The following is a 22,374-nucleotide window of genomic DNA, read 5'->3' on the forward strand; positions in this document are numbered from 1 at the left end:
ACGAATGATTATGCATGCACCGTTAGTCAGTATGTCAATCTTCAGGGGCATTCTGCAGCAGTGAGTTAAACAATACCACTGTACTATGTACGTGCTACGTTGAACTTTCACGTAAAAACGACTTTTGAGTGTTTTTAGGCAACCGGTTATACATTGTTTTTGCCTAAAGTGGTATTTTCACTGCGTAAACCTTTCCTCTCCGATTCTATGTCACCGGTGACGTCTTCAATGTGTCGTCTTTTTTCGCATAAACAGGAAAGAGAATGGAAATTACAGCAGTGAGCAATTGCTGATGGTCGAAGATGCATATGAACGCCGTAGTGGCTTGCATATTAGGTGAGTACAAGACATTCTAGTAATGCGGGAGTGACGGCCGGACTAGTGAGAGCGGTTTAATTCGAAGTCTCGTTGGGTTTTCTCTATAACAGCTAATTCTGTTCTCTAGGATCCCTTGCACATTTGAAGACAACATGACGAACAGAAGTTTGAGTAAATACAATGGCACCAAGAATGGTGCACACAACGTGAATTGTTTAAATGAACAATGCATTTTCTTATTCTTATCAACTAAAGACATTTCGTTTAGTAGATCTACATAACCCATCAGTGGTGCATATCACGAAATGCGTGATCTGCAGTAAGCTCCTAAAGAATAGCAAAGATTGTCAAAAGCAGTGTCAACTTTTCTCCGGCACGACAAAGGTCTGCAGAAGCTCACACGAAAACTGTACAAACTCTCAGAAGGCACTAAGTCCTCTGATCCAATGCATGATCACACAATCTATGGAATATTGTTTCAAATTCTCAAGGCTTTAAGTTCGTAGGTGGTCATTGTCACCGGCTTGCCGCCTTCGCTATTGATATATCCAGCTTTGAAATTGGCTGGCATTTGCTCCAACGAACAATTCTAGCGTCGGAGCTTTCCTGTGGGGCTCAGAGAAATAAACACAAGCTTCAACATCTCACCATCAACAACTCCAATTTCTACTTGGACAACGTCTATTTGATTGTTGTTAAATATCCCCTCAATAACCCTTTTCGTCAGATTGTGGCTATGCTTGAGAGTCGTCCACGCGCTTTTTTCACGCATGAACAAAACATATATGACGTGAAAGCCCCGGAGGACACAGTGTGTGAACGAGCGCTGATGAGGTGTTTGAAGCTCTCATTTCCCCTGTATGTGAAATGCAACCTTCACCTTGTGCTACTTGCCAGGTGACGCATACGACTTGCCATTACATGTTTGAGACCATACAGAAAGCGGACATGAATACAATGAATTTTAACGAATACTTTTTGAACAAAGAAACACAAAAGCATACGCGCCCGAAAACCGCTCTCTCCTTACCTAGAAACTCAAACACAATCTTTTTCCATCCAATTAATGTTGACGAGGTCTGCTCTGTATTTATGGGAATGAAAAATGTCACAGTTTTGCCCTAAGGGCGAAGCAATGAATGCGATAGCAACACAGCAATGTCATACGAAGTAAGGTGAGAGGCTTTGGTAGCAATATGAATTGTAGTAAACATGAGCTGATTAAGTAAGCAGGTGTGCTGCGGCGTAAGTAGACCAACATGAAGAGAGACTCGATGACCACGAGAAGGCGCGTGTGAAACGGTGGTGTTGATGAGAAGCGCTTCCCGTGGGCAGCGCGTGCGAAGGGACACACCTGTAGCGCTGCACTGCCGACCCGGGCAGCATTGCATGTGTAGCGTGCGTTGGAAAATGTGGCCCGACTATTACTAACTGATTGAACAAGCGTGGTGTGAGCGCGCACAAACAAACATGAATAGATCACACTGAATGACTGCAGACAACGACTGTCAAAACGCTGGCAGCAAGCGCATACGCCGCACCAACGGGCGAAGGTACGTGCGGTCTATCGCTTCGACGGAAACTGAGCGGCGAATGCACGGCGCATAAAGGTCAGAGCCGTGTGGAGATAAGCGACGGTGCGAGCGAGCGACGAGCGCGGTTGGTGGCAGAGTGGAAGTGCGCCCCCCCCCCTCCGCTCCCTCCGGCGCTGGCTTCCCGCTTCCTTGCTTGCGCGTGGGAGATTGAGTGCGTTCGCTCTCCGTGATAGCGCGCGTCCCCGCACGCTTCCGCTCGGGCATATGGCGCGCGGCGAAGATTTTATCTATAGGGAACCTCACGGCGACGGCGACGGCGACGACGACGGCGACGGCAGAAATCCGGTTGAAGTGTCCATATAATTGCTATCGCAATAAAACTCTAAAAGCTGTGATTCAGACAACCTGCAGATAAGACCCATAAAATACGTCATACACGATATAGCCCCCATTCTACTCCATATCTATAATACCTCTTATTGCTGAAGGCATCCTTCCATCAAAAATGAAGATTGCTAAAGTCATTCCAATATACAAAAAGGCAGACAGGCTCAACGTACAAATTTATCGCCCCATATCCATGTCGCCTCACTTTTCTAAGGGACTTGAAAAAATAATATTTATTCAGTTATCATCCTTCAGTGAAAAATATCGCATTATCACGAAAGCTCTGTATGGCTTTCAAAAAAACAAATCAACACAGTTAGCACTTCTAGACCAGAACGACCATATACGGCAATATTTTGAAAGGAAGCTACTGACATACGTATATTTATAGACTTTACTCAGACGTTCGATCATATTAACCATAACTTATTATCAACAAGAGAGAGAGAGAGAGAAAATGATTTAATGAAAGGCAGGGAGGTTAACCAGGACTGAGCCCGGTTGGCTACCCTGCACTGGGAGAAGGAAAAAGGGGAGAGAGAGATTAAGAGAAGAATAGAAAGTCCACTGTTGATATCGCTGACGTAGCAGCAGAAATCTGTTCTATCACTGATGATCAATCAGTCCGGGTCATAGACGGTCACTCAGTCCTGTAGTTTTTAAAAATCGCAGCAACGCTTTTGTGGCCTTTTGCAGCTGTGATATTCGAGGCCATGGTCCCAAGATCTTGCTCAAAGTGAACGGTCTTCTATCTAGCCTATTGAGAACCTTGCAGAGGTCATGTCTTTCGTTTTGAAAACATTGACAGTAGCATAGTAGGTGTTCTATAGTCTCATCGACACCACAGGCATTACACTCGGCGCCATCAGCCATTCCAATCAAACACGTGTAAGCATTGGTGAATGCAACACCCAAGCGTAAGCGGCACAGCATTGTCTCCTCATTTCGCGGAAATCCAGGCAACAGCCGCAGCTGCATAGATGGGTCGAGAGAATGCAACCAATGTTGGGCGAATTCAGTTGTATGCCACTTCTCCAATGTCATAGTTTGCGCTAGCTTGCTTAGGCGTTGGGCTGCAAAGCTTGAGACGTGTCGTATCAGGAGCATCCCACTGCAATTAATTAAGTCATATTTAGAAAAAAGACGGCAATATGTGCACACAAATAAATTTAAATCGTTTCCTTGTGAAATAAAAACAGGAGTCCCGCAAGGAAGTATTCTTGGTCTGCTGCTTTTTAATTTATATATAAACGATGCTGTTCTGATCTATCCGAAGGAAAAATTTGTCATATATGCAGACGATACTAGTGTGTTTATTTCATCGGCATGTTGTACTAGTTTAATAAACAGCACAAACGAGTTTCTCCAGAACATATCCACATGGTCTGCAGAAAATTTTCTTAAAATAAATTCAAATAAGACAAAAGTTGTAATTTTTTATGCGAAAGGCACAAAGGTTCCACAAAGACACACTTTAGAGATGAACAAAGGGAGCATAGAAATGGTCAACGAAATTCAAGTATTAGGTACATACTTCTCTAGTACGCAACACTGGGATCGACACGTAGACTCTAGTACAAAAGCTTAGCCGTATCACAGGAATGCTAATCAGGAACATATATCGTCTACAAACATCCGTAAAATATTAAGTTACCACTCATTATTTGCATCACATATTAATTGTACACACCTTGTGTGGGGCACAACAACTGAATCTAACCTCAGGAAAATACACTTAATACAGGAAAAGATCATACGTATCATAGCAAACGTGCCATATCACAATCACACTGAGCACCTCTTTAAACACTACAACATACCCACAATATATTCCTTATACAGCCGCTCTCTCCTTCGTATATGGCACTCAAACTTAAGCTCTCAAAACAGCGTATTTAATTAAATTGCTTGTCTGCGAAAAAATACAGCTACCTATATTACCCGTCATGGAGAATATTGGTATATACCACCTTCTAGAACCAACTATGGCTTGTAAATGACGAAAAATAAATTTCCCAGACTGCTTAATTCATTTCATGAATTCATTTCACGTCAATAACATAACATGGTCAGAACTGTTCTCACTTATCCGAACCTTTTCCTAATTATTTAATGAAGCATAATTTATTTTTCACCTGTATTCATATGTGCGTATTGTTACATGTTTGTAATGACATAATATTTGCTCATCCTATTCCTTCTCCAAATCATGCCAATATAATTCTAGCACCATTTCTTTTCGCCTTTAATTATGCACCGTCAAGTGTACGCAATTTTCACTTTTATTTACCTATTGCCTAGTGTATGTGATGTGGAGGTATGTACTATCTGCATTGTGTGTACTTGTCAGTGTCCAATTTCCTTGTTACCGTATTGAAAATTCTCTTCAATTGATTAATTATTGTACATTACCATCTATACGTAATGTTCCTGCATATGGTTCATTGCGCGACTCACTGCCACCATGTAACACGGGGGGGTGGGGGGGGGGGGGGGGCTAGGGGCACCTCCAGCTGCCTCACTGCAGCTTTTAGCTTAGCCCCTGCCGTTGTATTCTCAGCAATCGACACAAATAAAGAAAGAAAGAAAGAAAAGAACGAAATAGCAGGATATCATAACACCTGGCTTGTAGACCCTACAGCAACTGAGGGAGTTATTGAAGAGTAATAAATAAACAGCGCAAACACTACAAATGAGATTAAGAAATAGCGCGCTGGTGTTCACAGGGCGGGGCCTCCCGTTCATAGAGCTGAATCGGGTGCACATACCAAACCGCTTAATAGGAGCATGAAATACCGCGGTTACATCGTACCGATTTGCGACTTCTTTCATAGTTTGGGCAACCCTGTGCACGTACGGCACTCCCTCTGACCTTTCAGTATGCTGTCCTGACTCGGCACCAATAAGATACCCACAATGTAAGCCAGCACATTCTAGACGTTAAATCTACGACTTGAAACTCGGTTCCACTGTGTGCTACACAACTTGCGCAGCTCGGACTGGAGACGCAGTGCTGCCATAGCCCTCATAATCGCTTTACCACGAAGTTGTTTATGGATAGGATCCCGGGATGTTTTTCGCGGCCGCCGACAGAATCACGCATACAACATGCAGAACGGCATGTAAAAAACCATCATCATCAACGGCTCACACCCCCGTAAGGCAGAGGCTACAAGCACTCCTTGAGTGGCGGTGCCAACCAGTTCAGCTGCACGGATAGCTTGCCTAAGGAATATCGATATAATGTCATGTTCGCTTATTCGTTCACCCTAATTAGCTATAGTCGACACACCAAGTAGTTGGGTAGGTACTTAGGGATGCTCGATGTAATGATCGCCTTAGGACCATTCAAAATGTGTTAAATAGTTCCGGGGTCAAACATACAGTGTCTCCTTTGTAAGTGCCTCTCTCATGTTAATAATTTGCGAATTATATTGTGCCGAACATACCGATTGGATAGCATCTGCTGTCACAAAAAATTTTTACTGATAATTATTTGCGCATATGGGCCCAATACAGAATCCTAGGGAGTAACATTATCATTACCAAGACCCATTGGTTCATTTTTTTTCTCCTGTATTGAAATTGTCAGAAGTAAACAGGCCCCGTATCCACACACACAAAAAAGCTTCTTACGTTAGAACTGTTCGTAGGAGAAAATGACAGCCAATCCCTAGTGCTGTACATAAATTACCAACAGTGGCCAGCACATGGTCGATAGCGCTTACAATTGAAAAGCTCTGTGCATTTGGCCCCATGGGCCAAAATCTGAAAAAACCTCTTGGGTTAGAATGGTTCTTAAGTTTAAAAAATTCCGGCAATCCTAATGCTCGATTATCATTATCGATGACGCCCGGCCAATAGCAAACAGAACTCACAAATAAATAAAGAAAGCTTTGTAAATTCGCTTCTTGAGTACTAGTGTGACAAACCAATCATTACAAGCTATCATGTGCGGTTAGCAGCCTGCAGACCAATGGGGATATTGGCAGCCAGAATAAAGTTATTAGCTCTGTGCGATAACTGCCGGAGCTTCACGTCCCAAACCTACACATGGGCAATGAGAAACGTCGCAAGCGAAAACTCTTCTTTAATTGCGTTTAATAGAAGTTCTACAGCTCGGCGCCAAGGTTAAGCATACGGGTATTCATCGATACCACGCAATGCGGCTGCAACGGCCTGATAATGAAATAGCAACTTTCTGCGCAAAACGTGTGTAGGTGCGCCTTACCGTTCTTAGTAATTTCTATTCACATTTACGACTTCCTTCATTGCCTGTTATTGCTTCGACTGTCTTGCTGCGGCTCCGTTCCGGCATGTAATAGTCTACATTAAATGTGGGGCATGTTTTGTTTTTTTTACTTTGATTCATAAAACAACCAATAACCCCGAGGCTACTTTCAGGTGTCACCTTCCTGAACGCTTCAGGCTGGACGGTGAGTCACTGTTGTCAGGACTTCAACAATTTTTTCCCGTCCTAGCTCCTCCGTTCCGCTGCACTTTATAAGCTTGTCGCGTTTTATCACGCTGCGCAAATAAAGCCTAGTCAAATTAGCTAAAAAGATGATGTTATTTGAAGTCCTTGCCCAGCTTAGATGTTTTTGATTTTGCTCAGCAAATCGATTCTCCACACAGAAAAAGTCGTAATTAACTGCTTGTTGTTTATTGATAAATTGACGTAGAAAAATTCTATTACTTCCATCAGAGCACCGCCATTCATCTCACCAGGACCGCAAGAGTCTGCAATAGTGTTTGCACTTGTCTACCACGCATGTAGACATCACAGTATAACTGTATCTTCAAAATGTAACTATTATTTATCCTCCTTACGCTTTACAAAACGAAACTTAAGTATCGGTAGTGAACATCGCTTCAACTTACATATTCCACCAGTTCTGCACCTCGAGATTTGCTTTCCGTTTGCCCCAGGAATATAACCTCTATTTTGTTTCTTATATTTTAATGAAATGTATTTTCATACACTGTTACAGCATGACCTGTTTGAATATTTCAAGCATATCCGCGATTTGTTTATGCTCGTTATTTTTTAAGAACCCTGAAATAAAATAACCGTTGCTTGCAGATCAAGAGGTGCGGCCGCGACCTGAAGACTGGCGACTTTTGTATGGTAAGAAGCATTTACGTCGCATAGTGTTGTGTTTTTATCAAGTACAACTTTCTGTGGAATCTAGTACCGCTGTGTGGTAAAAGTGGAGAAGCGAAAGACAGTTCTTTGAGGAATGTGGGCTGCTCAAAGACCAAGCTATTCCTGAAACAACTGCTGTTAGTACGTATCAGTAAACAGCCACGCTAAAAAATCTGGTCACACTTGCATAACCTAAGGCATGCACAGTTTTCTTTTTTACCATGCTGACAGCAAACAAGTTGTAACAGCTGAAATGTAAAAGTGGGCATGTATTTTGTTCTTGTTTCTATACACGTGAATAACACGCTCACAGAACTCTTATAGAATCACATTCAGCCAATTTTAGACGGGTTTTCAGGCCCGCAGCATGTCCTTGCTGTTATTTTGCGCACTATAGTGTTTCGCGTCCTCACATCGCAACCGGGGTGTGCTCCGCATTTACCGCATCAGCTGTAGATGGACAGTCTCCGACTCTCGTGCTCCAGCAGTAAACGAAGGAAGCAGGAAAAAAATGCCGGCAGATACCACGCCCTGACGGAATCGATGTTATGCGAAGCAGTGTGTGGGGCGCCTACCAAGTTAACGAAACGACCGTGAGAGGGCCAAGACGTAGGCGACTGTTTCATAACCTTTATGACACGCATGTCATGACATTCATGTCATGCGTCCTCACAGTCCATTTAGCTACGCCTAAGAGACTTTAAGACGAAAGCCCTAGTCATGCTCATGACTGTGACTTCGACCACCAACATTTATCCTTTCCCTTCACTTAGTGCCACATCCGAACCCATTTCAGTGGTTCTGGAGTGCTAATCTTGTTTGCTGAGTCATTGTCATTTTTGCTGAGTCATGCTCATGACTTCTACCATTATCCTTTAGTGTTTCCTTCACTTAGTACCCCCGTCTGAACCCATTTCAGTGGTTTTATAGCGTAAGCTGTTATGGGCTCATTCCAATAGCCGCTTCTGGTCGCGATGATGCCGCTGCCGGCGTTTGGCCCTAACCGCTATCGTCGGAAATGGGAAAAAAAGTACCCGCCCTCCGCCGGGATCGAACCCAGGCCCGCTGCGTGGGAATCGGACGCTTTACCACTGAGCCACGCAAGCGCTTGCTATGAGGCAGAACAAAAATTCCCTTTATATGCGCCCTATAGGCCGGCGCGCAGGCACACATGACCCGAGCCTCCACCAGTATGTTAGGTGCCATCTAGTTAATATGCCTGCAACTGCCGCGTGCGACGAGATGCGATTCAGACGCTACGCGATTCAGACGAGGCGCGCGATCAACGCTATCCGGGTGTTAGATGTTCGCCACGTACTCTGGGCGCCACGTATTCTATGGAGTCTCCTCGCAAGGTACGAACCGCTGCTGAAGGAGCGAATCGTAGTGCTACGTGCGCGGCTACAACCACGCATCATCGGGCTCAGCAGGCTGCTGTGCCGTGAGCATTACAAGCCGCAGCTTGCCATCGACACCGGGCGGACAGTTCAGATCGTTCTTGTCAAAATCGAGGCGAAGACACGTTGCCGCGAAGACCTTCTTGTGCGTGGTGCCTTAATTGGAGCTACTCTTGCGCCGCTCAACCAGCTTACGCTGTGACTGTGCTGCGTGTGCCGCGCAGGCCTGTGAATTTTTTTGAGTGTTTATCTTTTCTCGCTGAGTCATTTTTGCTGTGTCATGCTCATGACTTTGACTTCTACCATCATCTTTTATTGTTTCCTTCACACTAAACATTTTCACACCCTTAAGGGTGTTAAAAAGGGTGTTTTCCGCATTTACACCCCCGTGCACACCCTTTTAGCACCCATTTTGTTAAAAACACCCTATCATATGGGTGTATACGGCACATAAGGTGTGAAGTTGCTCAAAGAAGGGTGTTAAATCGACGTCTGAAGGGTGTTGAACACAAGGATGCATGCATAAATCTGACCTTAAGAACGCGCATACGTCCGCGCAATGAGCCATGTGTCTATGTATGTCATTTTTTTCTAAGATACTGATGTTACTGGCATGACGGGCACTCCAAAACGTATTACCTTGAAAAGTAGACACATTCACTTGCAATTTCATGAAATATCATTAGATTTAGTTCTCACTGTGATACTACAGTGCAATTAGACACTTTTAACACAAACTGCAGTAATTGAATGAAAACGCGCAAGCAACTCGCAAAATTTTGCAGGAATTTAGCGGTGCACTTAACAGCCCAACAAAACGTTGCGAACCCCGGTGAGATGTCTTTTTAAGCGATTCAAGGTAGTAATTAGACACGCAGGCATAAAAATTAGGCTAATTCACTTGTCAACCAACCAAGTCAGACAATCCTGTTTACGTAATTGAAGCCCATCATCGATATAGTTCATAAATGGTTCTTTGAATGCCAAGAACTGATGCCGCTAATTGCTTCAGTGTAATGAATTCCGGACTATGCAAATATGGAAAACCGAAACATGTACTGCGGAAGAGCTCAACTGTGACTCCTTTGGCAGACACCACGAGTGATGTGAATGCTTGCGCCTCACACGTGGCACGACCAATAATGTAGCGCTCCTATCGAGCCACGATCTCGCTGAAACTTTATGCTGTGACCTGGCATGGTCTCCTTGAGCGGACGCAGCTGGTATTTTGATCGTACCTGTAGAAGCGCGCTGGTCGGCTCACTCACGGTCAAGATTACTGCGACGCACTCAAAGTCATGCAGCCCAGACATCGTTAAAAAATAAGAAAAAAAAAACGTAACGCTCGACACGAAACGTATTCGCCACTCCCAGCTCACCGGTACAGCTAGAGACCACAACGAAGTGGCAGCAAGCACGCGGCCACGCCAGCAATCAAAGCTGTGAGAATAAAGGGGCAACGGCAGATAATTTTTATAGTTCGACTGAGTTCGGCGCAGCGCGATTTTACGGGCTGCGCCCTCCCGACTGAAAAGCGACCGGAACTGACGCTACGACGCTTTCCTGTTGCCTAGAAACCCGGCGCGCGGCAGGGTGGGAAGGCGGAAGCTGCTACGTCACCTCAGTGACTCTTGCTTCAAAAGATGCGTTGTCTCTTTTTTGTCTGTGCCCGTGTCTCGCGCTGTGGGAAATAATTTTAAACGTGTGATTGGTTTTATGTGCGGTCTAACCAGAGACGTGATCCGTGCGTTGTGTATTAATCGCGCAACACCTCAACTAAAAGCCTTGGCACGCGCTGGAAGATGGATCCGTGTCGGCGGTCGGTATACTACTGTCAGTATGGAAAGATTCAGGCAAGTGTCCGTTCATTTGGTGTTTCTTTATTTGATTACGTGTTATTGTTGGCTGTAGAAGTATCTCATTCTGATCCGATAGTATATTTCACTAATGTAAGCGCAAAAGCAGTTGCACGCAGTACTACGGCAAGATGGCTACCTCGATTGCCCCCGGGCCCCGTGTGGCTAGCAAGATGGCTACCTCGATTGCCCGCGTGTGACTAACGTTTCTGTGGCCACGTCGGGCGTGGTGCGCCTGCATAATCGCCGCTTTGTTTCTGAGCGCTTGAACTATCGGAAATGTGGTGTTCTTGCGAGTTCAGCGCGGCTTATAACATGGTCGTTCGTTTTGTGTCGAGTAGAAAAAGAAGTGACGACTGGCTTCGCCTTTCGCAAGTACCGGCGCAATATTGGCTCTCCCTCGCGCGCCCGCGTACTGCTGCTGCTGCTGCTTGCCGGACGCCTTCTTCAGCGTGTTTAGGGCTATCTTTCTCTCTCCGTTTGTGTGTGTGTGTGGTGTGTGTTCGCGCGCGCGTACGTGTTTTGTAAGCGCTTTACGTGTGCGTGCGTGCGTCCGTGCGTTTTTTTCTGAGCGCTGTGTACGTGCGTTCGTGCATATTTTTTGAGTGTTTTGTATGTGTGCGTGCGCGCGCGTGTGTGCTTGTATGCGGGTCTCTATGTGCTTGCGCGTGCGTGCGTTCGTGCGTGTTTTGTGAGCGCTTTGTATGTGCGCGCGTGCCTGTTGTTGAGTGCTTTGCATGTGTGCGTGCGCGCGCGCGCGTTGCTGCTTTGCGAGCTTTTTGCTTGTGCGCGCGTGCTTGTATGTGGGTCTCTATGTGCTTGCGCGTGCGTGCGTTCGTGCGTGTTTTGTGAGTACTTAGCGTGTGTGCGTGCGTGCGCGTACGTTTTGTGAGCGCCTTGCGAGTGCGCGTGCTTGTATGCGGGTCTCTATGTGCTTGCGCGTGCGTGCGTTCGTGCGTGCGTGTTTTGTGAGTGCTATGTATGTGCGTGCGCGCGCGTACGTGTTTTGTGAATTTTCTGCGGGGGCGCGCGTGCTTTGTGTGTGTGTGTGTATTGAATAAAGTCGGTAGTTTTACACGCAATAAACCTCTTCAAAATTGTTGCAGCGGCTGTCCCCGCCCTGAAAACCGAATTTGGTGTCGAGCCACTCTGGAATATATGGAGGCGCCGGAGGACTAGTGGAAGGTGTAAGTTTCCTCCTTTTTCCCCCCTCTACCCTGATGAATCCACTTCCTTGATTGTTATTGTGAAATAAACGTTTCATCAACAGCATAAATACATGAATCAGAAATCCGGAAAGTGTGTTTCACGATTACACTAATTTCTATCGTGAAGCGTGTACCTTGGGTTAGCCCACATTTCCTTGAAGTGGGCAACTGCTTATGAGGCGGCGGCGAGCGCAATGCTGCCGCCCTTTTCGCCCGCACAAAAAATGTTTTGCCTACAATTGCAAAAACGCCCGTGTCTCGTGCATTGGGGGCACGTTGAAAAATCCCTAGGGGTCCGGATCAATCCAGAGTCACCCGCTATCCCGTGCCCTTTAATCAAACTGTCGTTTTGACACGTAGCACTCCCGAATTCAAGGAGACAACGGCTTCAATTGTGAATAGCTGGTTATTTGCGATATTGCGCATATAGCAATTGGTTTAAGCAGCTTTTACTGAAGATATGAAGTGCTAAGATTTAGGTCTCTCTGGGGTGGTTCTCATGCCCTTCGAAAATTGTCATCTATAGCTCAATTATAATTCGTAAAAATGGAATTTATAAGGCATGCCCTCGGACTCGAGAATGTGTTTGATTGAGCTGTAGGTTTAATTGAGAAGGTTGCAGTGAGTCCAATAAATTTTTTTAATGCTTTCTCAGTAGGAGTGTCAAAGTGTAAAAAAAAAGCGTATGTGTGTGTGTAAATTGTTTAAAGCGAGTCATGTGGTGCAGGTGTGCTTGTGTGTGTGCAAGACTTCGCTCCTCGAAAGAGAAGGACTTGTGTAAAGTGACTTGTTGAACAACACTTTGCAAATGTGGTGAACATGGTTTAAATAATGGATTTGAGACCTGCAAGGAGTTGCGGCATTCTAACGCATTCCTCTTACATTTACCACGGATTTGCAACTGAATTGTACAACTCTCTGGTGCTGTTTGGCCAGAAAAGGCAAGGAAACAATAATTAATCAAATTTGCTTCATTCACACTATTTATAGCCAACATAGTAGCCCAAGTCACTAGTGTGATCGAGTATATATTTGCAACGTGGCACTAAGATTACTCATTACATTCAGCTTAGCTGCTTTCATGGCTGGTAATAAACTTAGTGAGCACTAAAAGAAATATTAAACAATAGAAATACCGCTGGCACAGCACTGGCAACAGTGTATGATCAGGCAAACGTATATGTGTGTGGAAATTTCAATGCAATGAACTTTCACTACAACATCTGTGGTATGAGACTTTTTTTTTCTCAGTAAGCTGTACCGAGTCCATACTTTGATTTTTCTCTTGCCAACCAAAATCACCTTTATTGCCAGTGATCTTGTCTCGTTCTGGTAGCATTTTTTTATGTGGAACTAAAAATGTAATTTCTTGCAGGTCATCCAGATGACAGCCTCACAATTCGCAGCCTTTGTGCTCTCCATCAGAAACCCATCAGGGGCAAGCCACTTAAGTTTGCCTTCAGACAAGACAACATTGTAAGTAGATATAGGCGTGTAGTCGAATATTCTGAAACAAGTTTCCATTTAATACTGTGAGGCTTCTTTGATAGCCTTAGGTTCATATTTTGTGTAGTTGTGTGCATGCAGTTTTTAGATATTGCCGATGGCACAGTGCACATTGCAGATATGACGACTATGAAGTACATACTTGCAATTTCATCATTGCCTTTCATAATGTTTTTCTTTTGTGCAAGGATATTCAGAGATTGGGGCATTTCAGCATCATATTCTGTATTGTACATTCAGTGCTCATTTCAAGTTACCCTCCGCCTACCAATTTATTTGCGGGAAAAGAGTATTTGTTTACCCTCTGCAATGTGATTCTTATTTGCTCATTGCGTCAAACTCCTCTACCTTTAATTATCATATAATTATCACAACCTCAAAATTTCGGCTATTATTGTTTTGAAAACAGTATCAAAATGTGCTAGATTGCTATTCAAGACTGCAAGGGAATTGATGAAATTGCAAGAAACCGTGGCTTCTTATGGTAGTTGAAAACCTCTTTTCAGCAAACCATGTGCCTATTTCGTTTACTGAGCTGCTCATGAAATTCGCAAGCATGTTTGATTTAACACAGTTGTTACAGGAGAAGAGAAAAAAAAAGATTAACAGGAGCACTTTTCATGAGGATGCAATGCTTTTGGATATTCTCCAGGCGGCAAAATGTACATTTAGGAGAGAGTGACCTGGAATCGGAGAGGGTGGGGCAGGGAGCCAATTTGCAGCCATTGTGACTCATGCATGTAGTGGCAACACAGGATGAGAAATAGTTGTGGCACTGCGGTCTAGTAAATAGGTCAGCACTTACACAAACTCCCCCACAGTGAGGGGGAAACGTAGGATATGTTGTCCAATAAAGATAGTGCTTTTAGGAGACGGCAGGAAATTTTAGGCTCTAGTTGAGCAGCTACAATATAAAGGACCACGTAAATTGTAGGAAGCCAACATAAACTGAGTAGAAGGACATACGTCACTGTTCAGAGCACGAAGTAGAAATTCGGAGCATCAGGAAGGATTGTAAGTATAAATAAGGGAATAGTACTTGTCAGCGAATTGCCTAGCTAACAAGGGCAAAAAATAGTTGGCAGGACGTTCTATATTTTACAGGGAAATGTGCTGAAACACTGATTCTTACTCAGTCAGTAAAGAAATATACAACAATAAATAAAAATAACTACGTATACCGAAAAGGCCTTATAGACTGCAGTGGAGAGTTGGATATTGTTGAGCTAGATGCAAGTACTGCTTTGCTACTGTAATGCAGGGCAGGTGAGAATGCAGTTGGGGGTTTCGTCATTTTCGTCTGTTGTGCACTCTCTCTGTACAATAGTGCTCTTCGTCTCGGAGTGTATAAATGTTGCATTCAAAACAATTCTCATGCCTTGAGCACAGCAGTCTTATTGTGTCTTCTCCCATAAAGTCTTCTGCTGCAGTGCTTCTGAAGTGTAATGCACAACTACATTGCAGATTTTATATTGTGAGTTTTATATTGCGGTCACATCCATGCGCCTGGAGAAATGCCCATTGCTAAGAGATGTCGTTGGGAGAGTCTACATTTTATGCTCTTATTTTCCATAGTGAAAAGGCTACTGTATATTCATTTTTGCTTCTATGCCATTTTGTATTTACGATGACTTAGTGATCGCGGTTTCTAACTTTGAAAACTGGAACTTTTGCCCAATTGAGCTGTGCCTTGTTTTCGGTCACAATAATTAGGGGTGTTGTTTTCAGAACCTTGTTGCCTTATCAAATTCCCCACAGTATAGGATCGTAATGAAATGTAGAGTCAACTCTCATGATTCTGTTATTTTGCTAATGCAGGAAGCAGGATTCCAGCACAGCCATCTCCTGCACTTATGGTCAAGATGCTCAGACAATGGAGTCCCTGTTCCTTGTGGTTAACCGTGAACAGTATTCTCGCTTTTATGAAAGCTAAAGGTGATTTCCTGCATAAATTGGGATTTTGCAGCTCAAATGTATACACTTTATTCTAATTTGAAGCAACTTATATATGCTGTTTAATAGTTTTATACTGTTTGATACAATCATTTCTTGTTGAAAAATATGAAGCATGATGTTTAACATTTATTTATGCATTACTGGCTGATGCACGATGGCCTGTGTTTAAAAAATTTGAACTCACACATTTGAAGCTTCATTCAGTAACCAGAGTATGGCTGATTTAATAAACATTATTTGCTCATTTATGTACAAGCCCTAATCTTCCATTATCGCACCAAGTACAAATAATTTAGAAATTGGCAATGTATAATCCGCATGTGGCCAGCAGAGTACCTTAATGAACAGTGGTTTGTTTTTATAAGGCCCCCATTGATACGGCACTTCGCACCTAAACAGTAATAAATGTGGCATATTTAGGCTGTCTTGCAGTAGAAAAAAACATTTTCAAGCAACATATTTTATAACAGACCATGCATTGCCTTCGCATTACAAAATTTAAGGAAACGAGAATTGTAATCAGAAAATCTGCTACACAGCATTTTTAGCTCAGAGAACTCTATTTACATTTGAAAAAAAATCATTTAGGTGGGAAAAAATTTTCTTGCTGAAGGAATCTTGTTGAAGAGCGAAAATTCATCGTGATGCTCCTGGATCAAACCTTATTTAAAGGATGTTCATGTGTGAAACATACAGGGTTTCAGTATATCAAAAATGTGCGCCAGTCAAGCTTTATATCGACTTTCCAAATCAGCTTTTCACAATGATTTGCCATGACATTGGTGTACAAAATAACAGGGTGTGTTTATTGTGTGCGTGCTCTACTTCCCTAATTGACCTTTGCAATATACTATATATTTTTTTCAAGGCCACCAAAACTACAATTTTTGTACCTGAAATTTAATATCGAAAATTTATTCCTTTAAGTGGCACCAAACAGGCTGTTTTAGGGTTACCATATATACAGGTTGTTTCAGCTAAATTAAGCTAAACATTAAATAAATGCAAATGCTACGTAGCTGGACAGAACCAAGGTAATGTTGTTCGCCGACGCTTGGATTTACTCAGACTATTTTTTGTAGTCGGCCTAATTCGATAATTAGACCTAATTATTTATTCAACTTCTCAATTATAATTAGATGAAAAATGTCAATGAGTAAATTGTAGAGCAACATGAGAAACTCCCAATACAGCTTTCTGTTGCTCAATACGTGCAACATAAAATGTTTTTTCCGAGCGTGAAAGAAGCCCGTGAATATACGCGAAATTTTCGTCCGACTGGCCGCTCGAGGCAGTTTATGTGTACTCGCGGGCATCTTTCACGCTCGGAAAAACACTTTTGTGTTGCACGTATTGAGCAACAGAAAGCTGTATCGGTAGTTTCTCATGTTGCTCTATACAATCTTCTAATTGACACTTGTCATCTAATTATAATAGTTGAGAAGTTGAAGAAATAAGTCTAATTAGGTGGAGTACAAAATATAGTCTTGAGTATCCCCAAGCGACGGCCAACAATATTACTTTAGTTCTGTCCACCTACGGAGCATTTGCATATTTTTAAAGTTTTCCCAAGTTAACTGAAACACCCTGTATATAGGACAGATTTGATCAGTTATATTTAAAAAAAACATTTTTGTAGGAAATGTAAATTTTCATGTACTTACAAATGTATTTGGTGATTGCACATTTTAGGTTGTTATGTATGTATTATGTAGTTATGTATTCTAGCATGGAATAAATATATTTACTTTCCTTGAAAATGCAGTATCATATATGTCTTGCTGGTTCGTATTACATTTTATATGGATATGTAAAGCGTAATAACCATGATGTAGATATACACGCTCAGAAGTTAGTTTGCTAGGTTGCATTTGTGCAGTGAAGACAGGTTTGGCCCTGAATTACTAATATTTATTGTCATCCACACATATAAATGTTGTGTACGCCTATCGAAACTTCAAGCTTGGCTATCGGACGCCGTGCTTGGCAGCTGAACTTGAACCTTCTGGCACACACGAGTTATGCCTGGATCGCTCTATATAGTCATAATTCAAGGTATGTACAGCTGAGCCTGCCTTCCCTATACTGTAGAAATAAAGGGTGTACACCCTTTCAACACCTATGAAAATGGGTGTTAATGAGGACTAACACCCTAACACCCTTCATAATTTTTGCTGGACACCCTTCCTCTAGGGTGCTATAATAGCACCCCAACTGTAGGGTGTAGGAAACAGCACCCTTAGGGTGTCCGTCTGGCGACAAACTGATTTACACCCTTAAGGGTGTTAAAATGTTTAGTGTGTTCCCTAACTACCCCACCCGAGCCCATTTCAGTGGTTTTTGAGTGTTAATGTTTTTTCGTTGGGTCATTGTCATTTTACATGGCTGTTTCATGACCTACATGACACGCAAGTCATAACATTATGTCATGACCTATCATTTATGTTCGTCATACACTCTTGTCATGCGATGCCAATTTTGGTACCTACTCAGTTAACGGAACGACCATGAGAGCACCAAGGCGTAGGCAGCTGTTTCATGACCTGCATGACACATATATCATCATATGCATTTCATGACCTATCATTTATCCTCGTCATACACTCTGGTCATGTCATGCCAATTTTGGCGAGTACCAAGTTAACTAGACGACCATGAGAGCACCAAGACGTAGGCTGCCAGATAGATAGATAGATAAATAGATTGATAGATAGATAGATAGATAGATAGATAGATAGATACTGTCAAAGTGACAAATGTTCGCCAAGAAATGCTTCTCATTTAAAATAACGACAAAAATAATCATGCACTGTCCATTTACAGCCGCTTTGCTTGTATCCCCAGGAACTTCGATCATGTAGTAAATGTCGCTCCTCTTCTTGTTCTACGGCACAAACAAGTGTAATCCAAAGCAAAACAATTCACGAAGCACATGAAAGCCCACAAAGCAGTGCCTGACATTTTTTTCAGCATGTGTTGGTGGATTGTTGAAATCAGCGGAAGAAGGTATATTTCACATCGTTCCGAACATTATGTTCGGAACGATGTGAAATGTAAAGGAATACAAAGCAACACTCCGCTACACGCTCGTTGCTGTTCCGCACGTAAGCGTCAAAGACTGTGCTCACCGTATGGTCTGACCCCTAAGTTTGGGAAAGTGGAGCCAAGCTCCGAAAAAGAACTGACGCCGTATTCTGCCGCACCAGATAGCGCAGATAGTTGGAAGTTTCGGAGCGGCCAGTAATTGGACGTTAACGCATTCATTCGACTTCAGCTCGCGAGAAGCTTCTAAAACATCGCAATAATATTGAAATTTGTTAAAAGAACTAGACTGAATCACTCGGGCTGGAGCATTTTATCTTGAGGGAATAGCATAACACGTGCATGCAATCTCTCACATACCTGTTGGTTAAATTGGAGTACTACAGATACTCCAAGGTGATCCAACATGCCGCAATGTACGCATATACGATACTGAACATGTGACACCTTTTCACGGCACCCGCCAAAGAAAGTAAACACTCTCTGAACATTTCATGGTCTCACGCTGCGTTCATTATCTGCCATGTCTGTGTGAATTGCTGCATCCAAAGCAATTTCCTTTTCTTTCTTTCTGTCAATACAGGTTCCCTACTGCAACGGCACATGCTATAATGACGTGTGCCTCTGCCCCTGGGAAAAAAAGCCCTTTTCACTTCATGCTGGGGTGGTAAATGCGTCAACAGAGAGTTCAACGGCACATTGGCCATCGACACCTCGGCGTCCGTCCAGCCCGCCTACAGAGATGTTGCCAATTACATCGCCGCAGCCTGTAACATTTATCAGTACCACGCAACCGCTCGAGACTCAAACAAGTAGGCTGCCTGACAGTACGTCTGTGGAGACTACCACGCAAAAGATGACCACCAAATTTCAAAGGAAGAGAAAACATCACCACTGCAAGTGTCATGGGAAAGTGATTACGAAGAAAGAACCAGGGTTTCTGTTTCAAAATATATAACAACGATACAGCAGTAAAACATATTGGGGAATGCAAAAACTCATAGAAGACGTTGCGCATTATCAATAGTTTATAGTACACTCTCCAAAAAGCTTGCCCCTTTCAGAAACTCTGTGGTCTTACGTGCCAAAATCGTGGTATGATTATGAGGCACACCGTAGTGAGGGACTCTGAAATAATTTCTACCAGCTGAGGTTCTTCGACATGCGCATAATGCATGACACATGGACATTTTTTTGCATTTCGCCCCATCGAAATGCGGCCACCATGGCCAGAATTGGACACCGCGCCCTCGCGGTTAGCGGCGCAGCGCCTATACCACTACGCCACCACGGTGGATAGTTCGCACCCTTTGGGTCGTATCTTTTGCCCACTGCATAATCATTATTTCTGTGACCGACACTTGCCTCATTTGAAAATGGCGCTTGCTACTTTGCTATCAATATGCTATGTGACAAAGATAAAGGACATATCGATCGTGCCCAATAAATGCCGGAGGAAGTCCTTCTGGGTCGCTGACAAGGTATTCACCTACGAACGGCACCTACTAACAGTAAAGAGGCGTAACGGGTCTGTCTCTCTCTCTCTCTCTCTCTCTCACTCGCCTATCTCACAGCAGACTGAGCCATTGGGGCATAACTTGGCCACAAGTGAAGAAAAGCTAACCCTTTCAGACATTTTACTGCCGAATGGGAATGGTGGCGTGATACACATTTGTGAAAAGAAATCAGACGCATTGCCATGTTTTGAGCGCATTAGCCTGCCACCGCGTGCCATTTGGGTGCATTTTACACTGCAGTAAAATCAGTTGAGGACTAGTAAATTTCCTGTGTTGCCGTCACGTGAGCGCGTGTATGACTTAAACAGCAAGGCGACGGCGCGACGATGACTTAGCAACGATGGTGACCGTGGCAAGATTACTGAGTTGTACTGAGGCGATCAAACGTTACAACCCGTTCCGTTATGTTCTAGGCCGATTCCGAAGGAAGTAAGCGCCAATCATCTCGAAGAGCTAGCTTGCATGTGGTAAGGAGTGTTGCCAGGTTATTAATTTCACGTGCAATACATGTGCCTGTCGAACAATAGTTAGATGATTGCAACCACGGGCTGTTTCCGTCAAGCTCTCGTTCTTTCTGTGGCATAAATAGGCGCTAATAGTGCAATGTAAGCGGCGTGTACCTCGCTAATACTCACTTCTACGGCGCACCTCTTAGGTCCCGTATCGGACATGAACACTGTCCAAATGCGTTTTTTTTTCTGCAACACCATTTACACTGCCCAACTGCGGCACTTAACCGCAACGTGACATAGTCGACGGGTAGCAAGTGCCGAATGCAGCAATTTGTTTTCGGGCACTCGTTCTGGCTAACGCTCGACTAGCAAGCCAGAATTCCTCCCGGTGAATATCACTGCCTCTGTGTTTCTTTCTCGACCGCATGACAGCTTTAGATGAGCAACGAGGTAATGAAATGGAAGTGACAGAAGAACTGTACTGCATCGCCGACCTAGTTACTCATCAAGGAGGTGCCGGTGTACAATCACTTTGGGCGTGGCCGCTTGCCGTCGAGTGTAACCCGATTACTGTTCACAGCTGCGCTTTTGGTGGGCTACCGTGCTGCAGCTATCCTGCTGTCACCACTATCGGCGCCTGTATACCTGCCAGGGGGAACAGTGGCCTCCGATATTACAGTGGCGCACCTCAGCGAAAGGCGCTCCGGTGCAACCTCGGAGGCCACGGTTCACCGCTGCAGCAACGAAACCCATTTAGAACGCAGCTGCGAAAACTATCTCGTCGCGCTCGTTGGCGAGTATCAACACCTAAACTGTTCTTACACCCTGAAGAAGTGAAGCGCTGTTCTGTTTTCCTTAGACAATTTTCACCAATCTACATGCTAGTGTCGCAATACCTAGACCTGTAAGCCAAAGCTACGATCCAGGGGAAGAAGATAGCTCCCCTGCCCCTAAAAAGCGGGCGGTGAGCTCCGAGGATGACTCAGTCTTTTCGGCCCTCAATGAAATTAAAGAGGCAATTAAAGCGATAAGAGAGACAACGGAAAAGACTAACTTTAAAGTAGACAAATTATGGAAATAGAAGCTAACGGCGGAAAAACGACTAGGAAAATTGAGGCGATGAGTATTTGCCATCAGAGGGGGAGAGTGTAAAGTCGCTCCCTGGAACGTCAGCAGCCATCACAAAGAGGACATTAACAGGTAATAGGAAGGCGGACTCATCCAATAATCATGGACAGTAATCATGGATTCACTGTGTGGCAATGGAACTGTCGCGGATTCCAACACAAAAAGGCAACACTGCGACAGTTAATCAAATCATCTGGGGCTAGGCCAAAGGTAATTATGTTGCAGGAAACCTTAGCGGATGAAGTCAAGCTTACTGGGTACAACACGACATGTAGGGGCAAAGAAACAGGGAGGGGATTGGCAACCCTCATTGATAAAAAGCTACCATACATAGAGCACAACATTCACCTTAGACATTCCAAAATTGAATGTACTTTAGTAGAAATAGTACTCAAAAGGAATAGAGGCAAGGCGCAAAGCATTTTCTGTCTGAACATTTACAGCAGTCCCAAGGACTTGAAACAGAGCTTTAGAGCACTCTTCAACAAGGCACTTTCGGTTGCCAAAACTGCCCCGCTCATTATTGGAGGGGCAGTTTTGAGGAGGGGCAGTTTTCTCCTTTTTTTGTATTCCAGCTGTATCCCCCTATCACACATGGGGATACAGCTGGAATACAAAAAAAGCAGAAGGGCTGTGGAGCCTTGCCGTAGATCTGGGGCTATGCCTGATCACTGATCCAGCATATCCCACCCGTTGTGGCACGTCCACATGCAATGCAGGGACTCCACACCTGATCTCACTTTCGTTAACAACTCAAGAGGACTAGTTGAGAAAATTCTAATATGGATCTCGCGAGCGATCATTATATCTTACATATAACCATAGGCATGCCGAGGCAGGAAGCTAGATTCTTCAAGTGCACAGACTGGGACCTTTTCAGGAAAGTCAGAGCAAAAAGAAGGGAAATGGGAACATTAGGGGCTGAG

General features: G+C 43.8%; 1 protein-coding gene and 1 long non-coding RNA gene across 2 annotated transcripts; both read left to right on the top strand.

The window, feature by feature from the left end:
* Positions 1–254: 254 nt before the first annotated feature.
* LOC125946538 (uncharacterized) lies at positions 255–19,332 on the top strand. The gene is made up of 4 exons (XM_049670035.1): positions 255–336; positions 6,645–6,676; positions 7,324–7,368; positions 18,935–19,332. Exons 1-4 carry the CDS (start codon positions 303–305, stop codon positions 19,307–19,309), a joined length of 486 nt encoding a protein of 161 aa, XP_049525992.1. The 5' UTR covers positions 255–302; the 3' UTR covers positions 19,310–19,332.
* Positions 10,673–15,270, top strand: LOC125946539 (uncharacterized). Its single transcript, XR_007467651.1, has 3 exons — positions 10,673–11,826; positions 13,223–13,323; positions 15,172–15,270. It is a non-coding gene; the product is annotated as an uncharacterized LOC125946539 (long non-coding RNA).
* Positions 19,333–22,374: the final 3,042 nt, after the last annotated feature.

This window comes from Dermacentor silvarum, chromosome 7, assembly GCF_013339745.2.
Source record: "Dermacentor silvarum isolate Dsil-2018 chromosome 7, BIME_Dsil_1.4, whole genome shotgun sequence".
In the NCBI taxonomy this organism is placed as follows: Eukaryota; Metazoa; Arthropoda; class Arachnida; order Ixodida; family Ixodidae; genus Dermacentor; species Dermacentor silvarum.

Coding starts and splice junctions, on each gene's coding strand:
- LOC125946538 (XM_049670035.1), top strand. CDS start 303: ATGCATATGAACGCCGTAGTGGCTTGCATATTAG. Junction 337..6,644: donor CGTAGTGGCTTGCATATTAG/GTGAGTACAAGA, acceptor GGCTACTTTCAG/GTGTCACCTTCCTGAACGCT. Junction 7,369..18,934: donor AGACTGGCGACTTTTGTATG/GTAAGAAGCATT, acceptor CTGTCAATACAG/GTTCCCTACTGCAACGGCAC.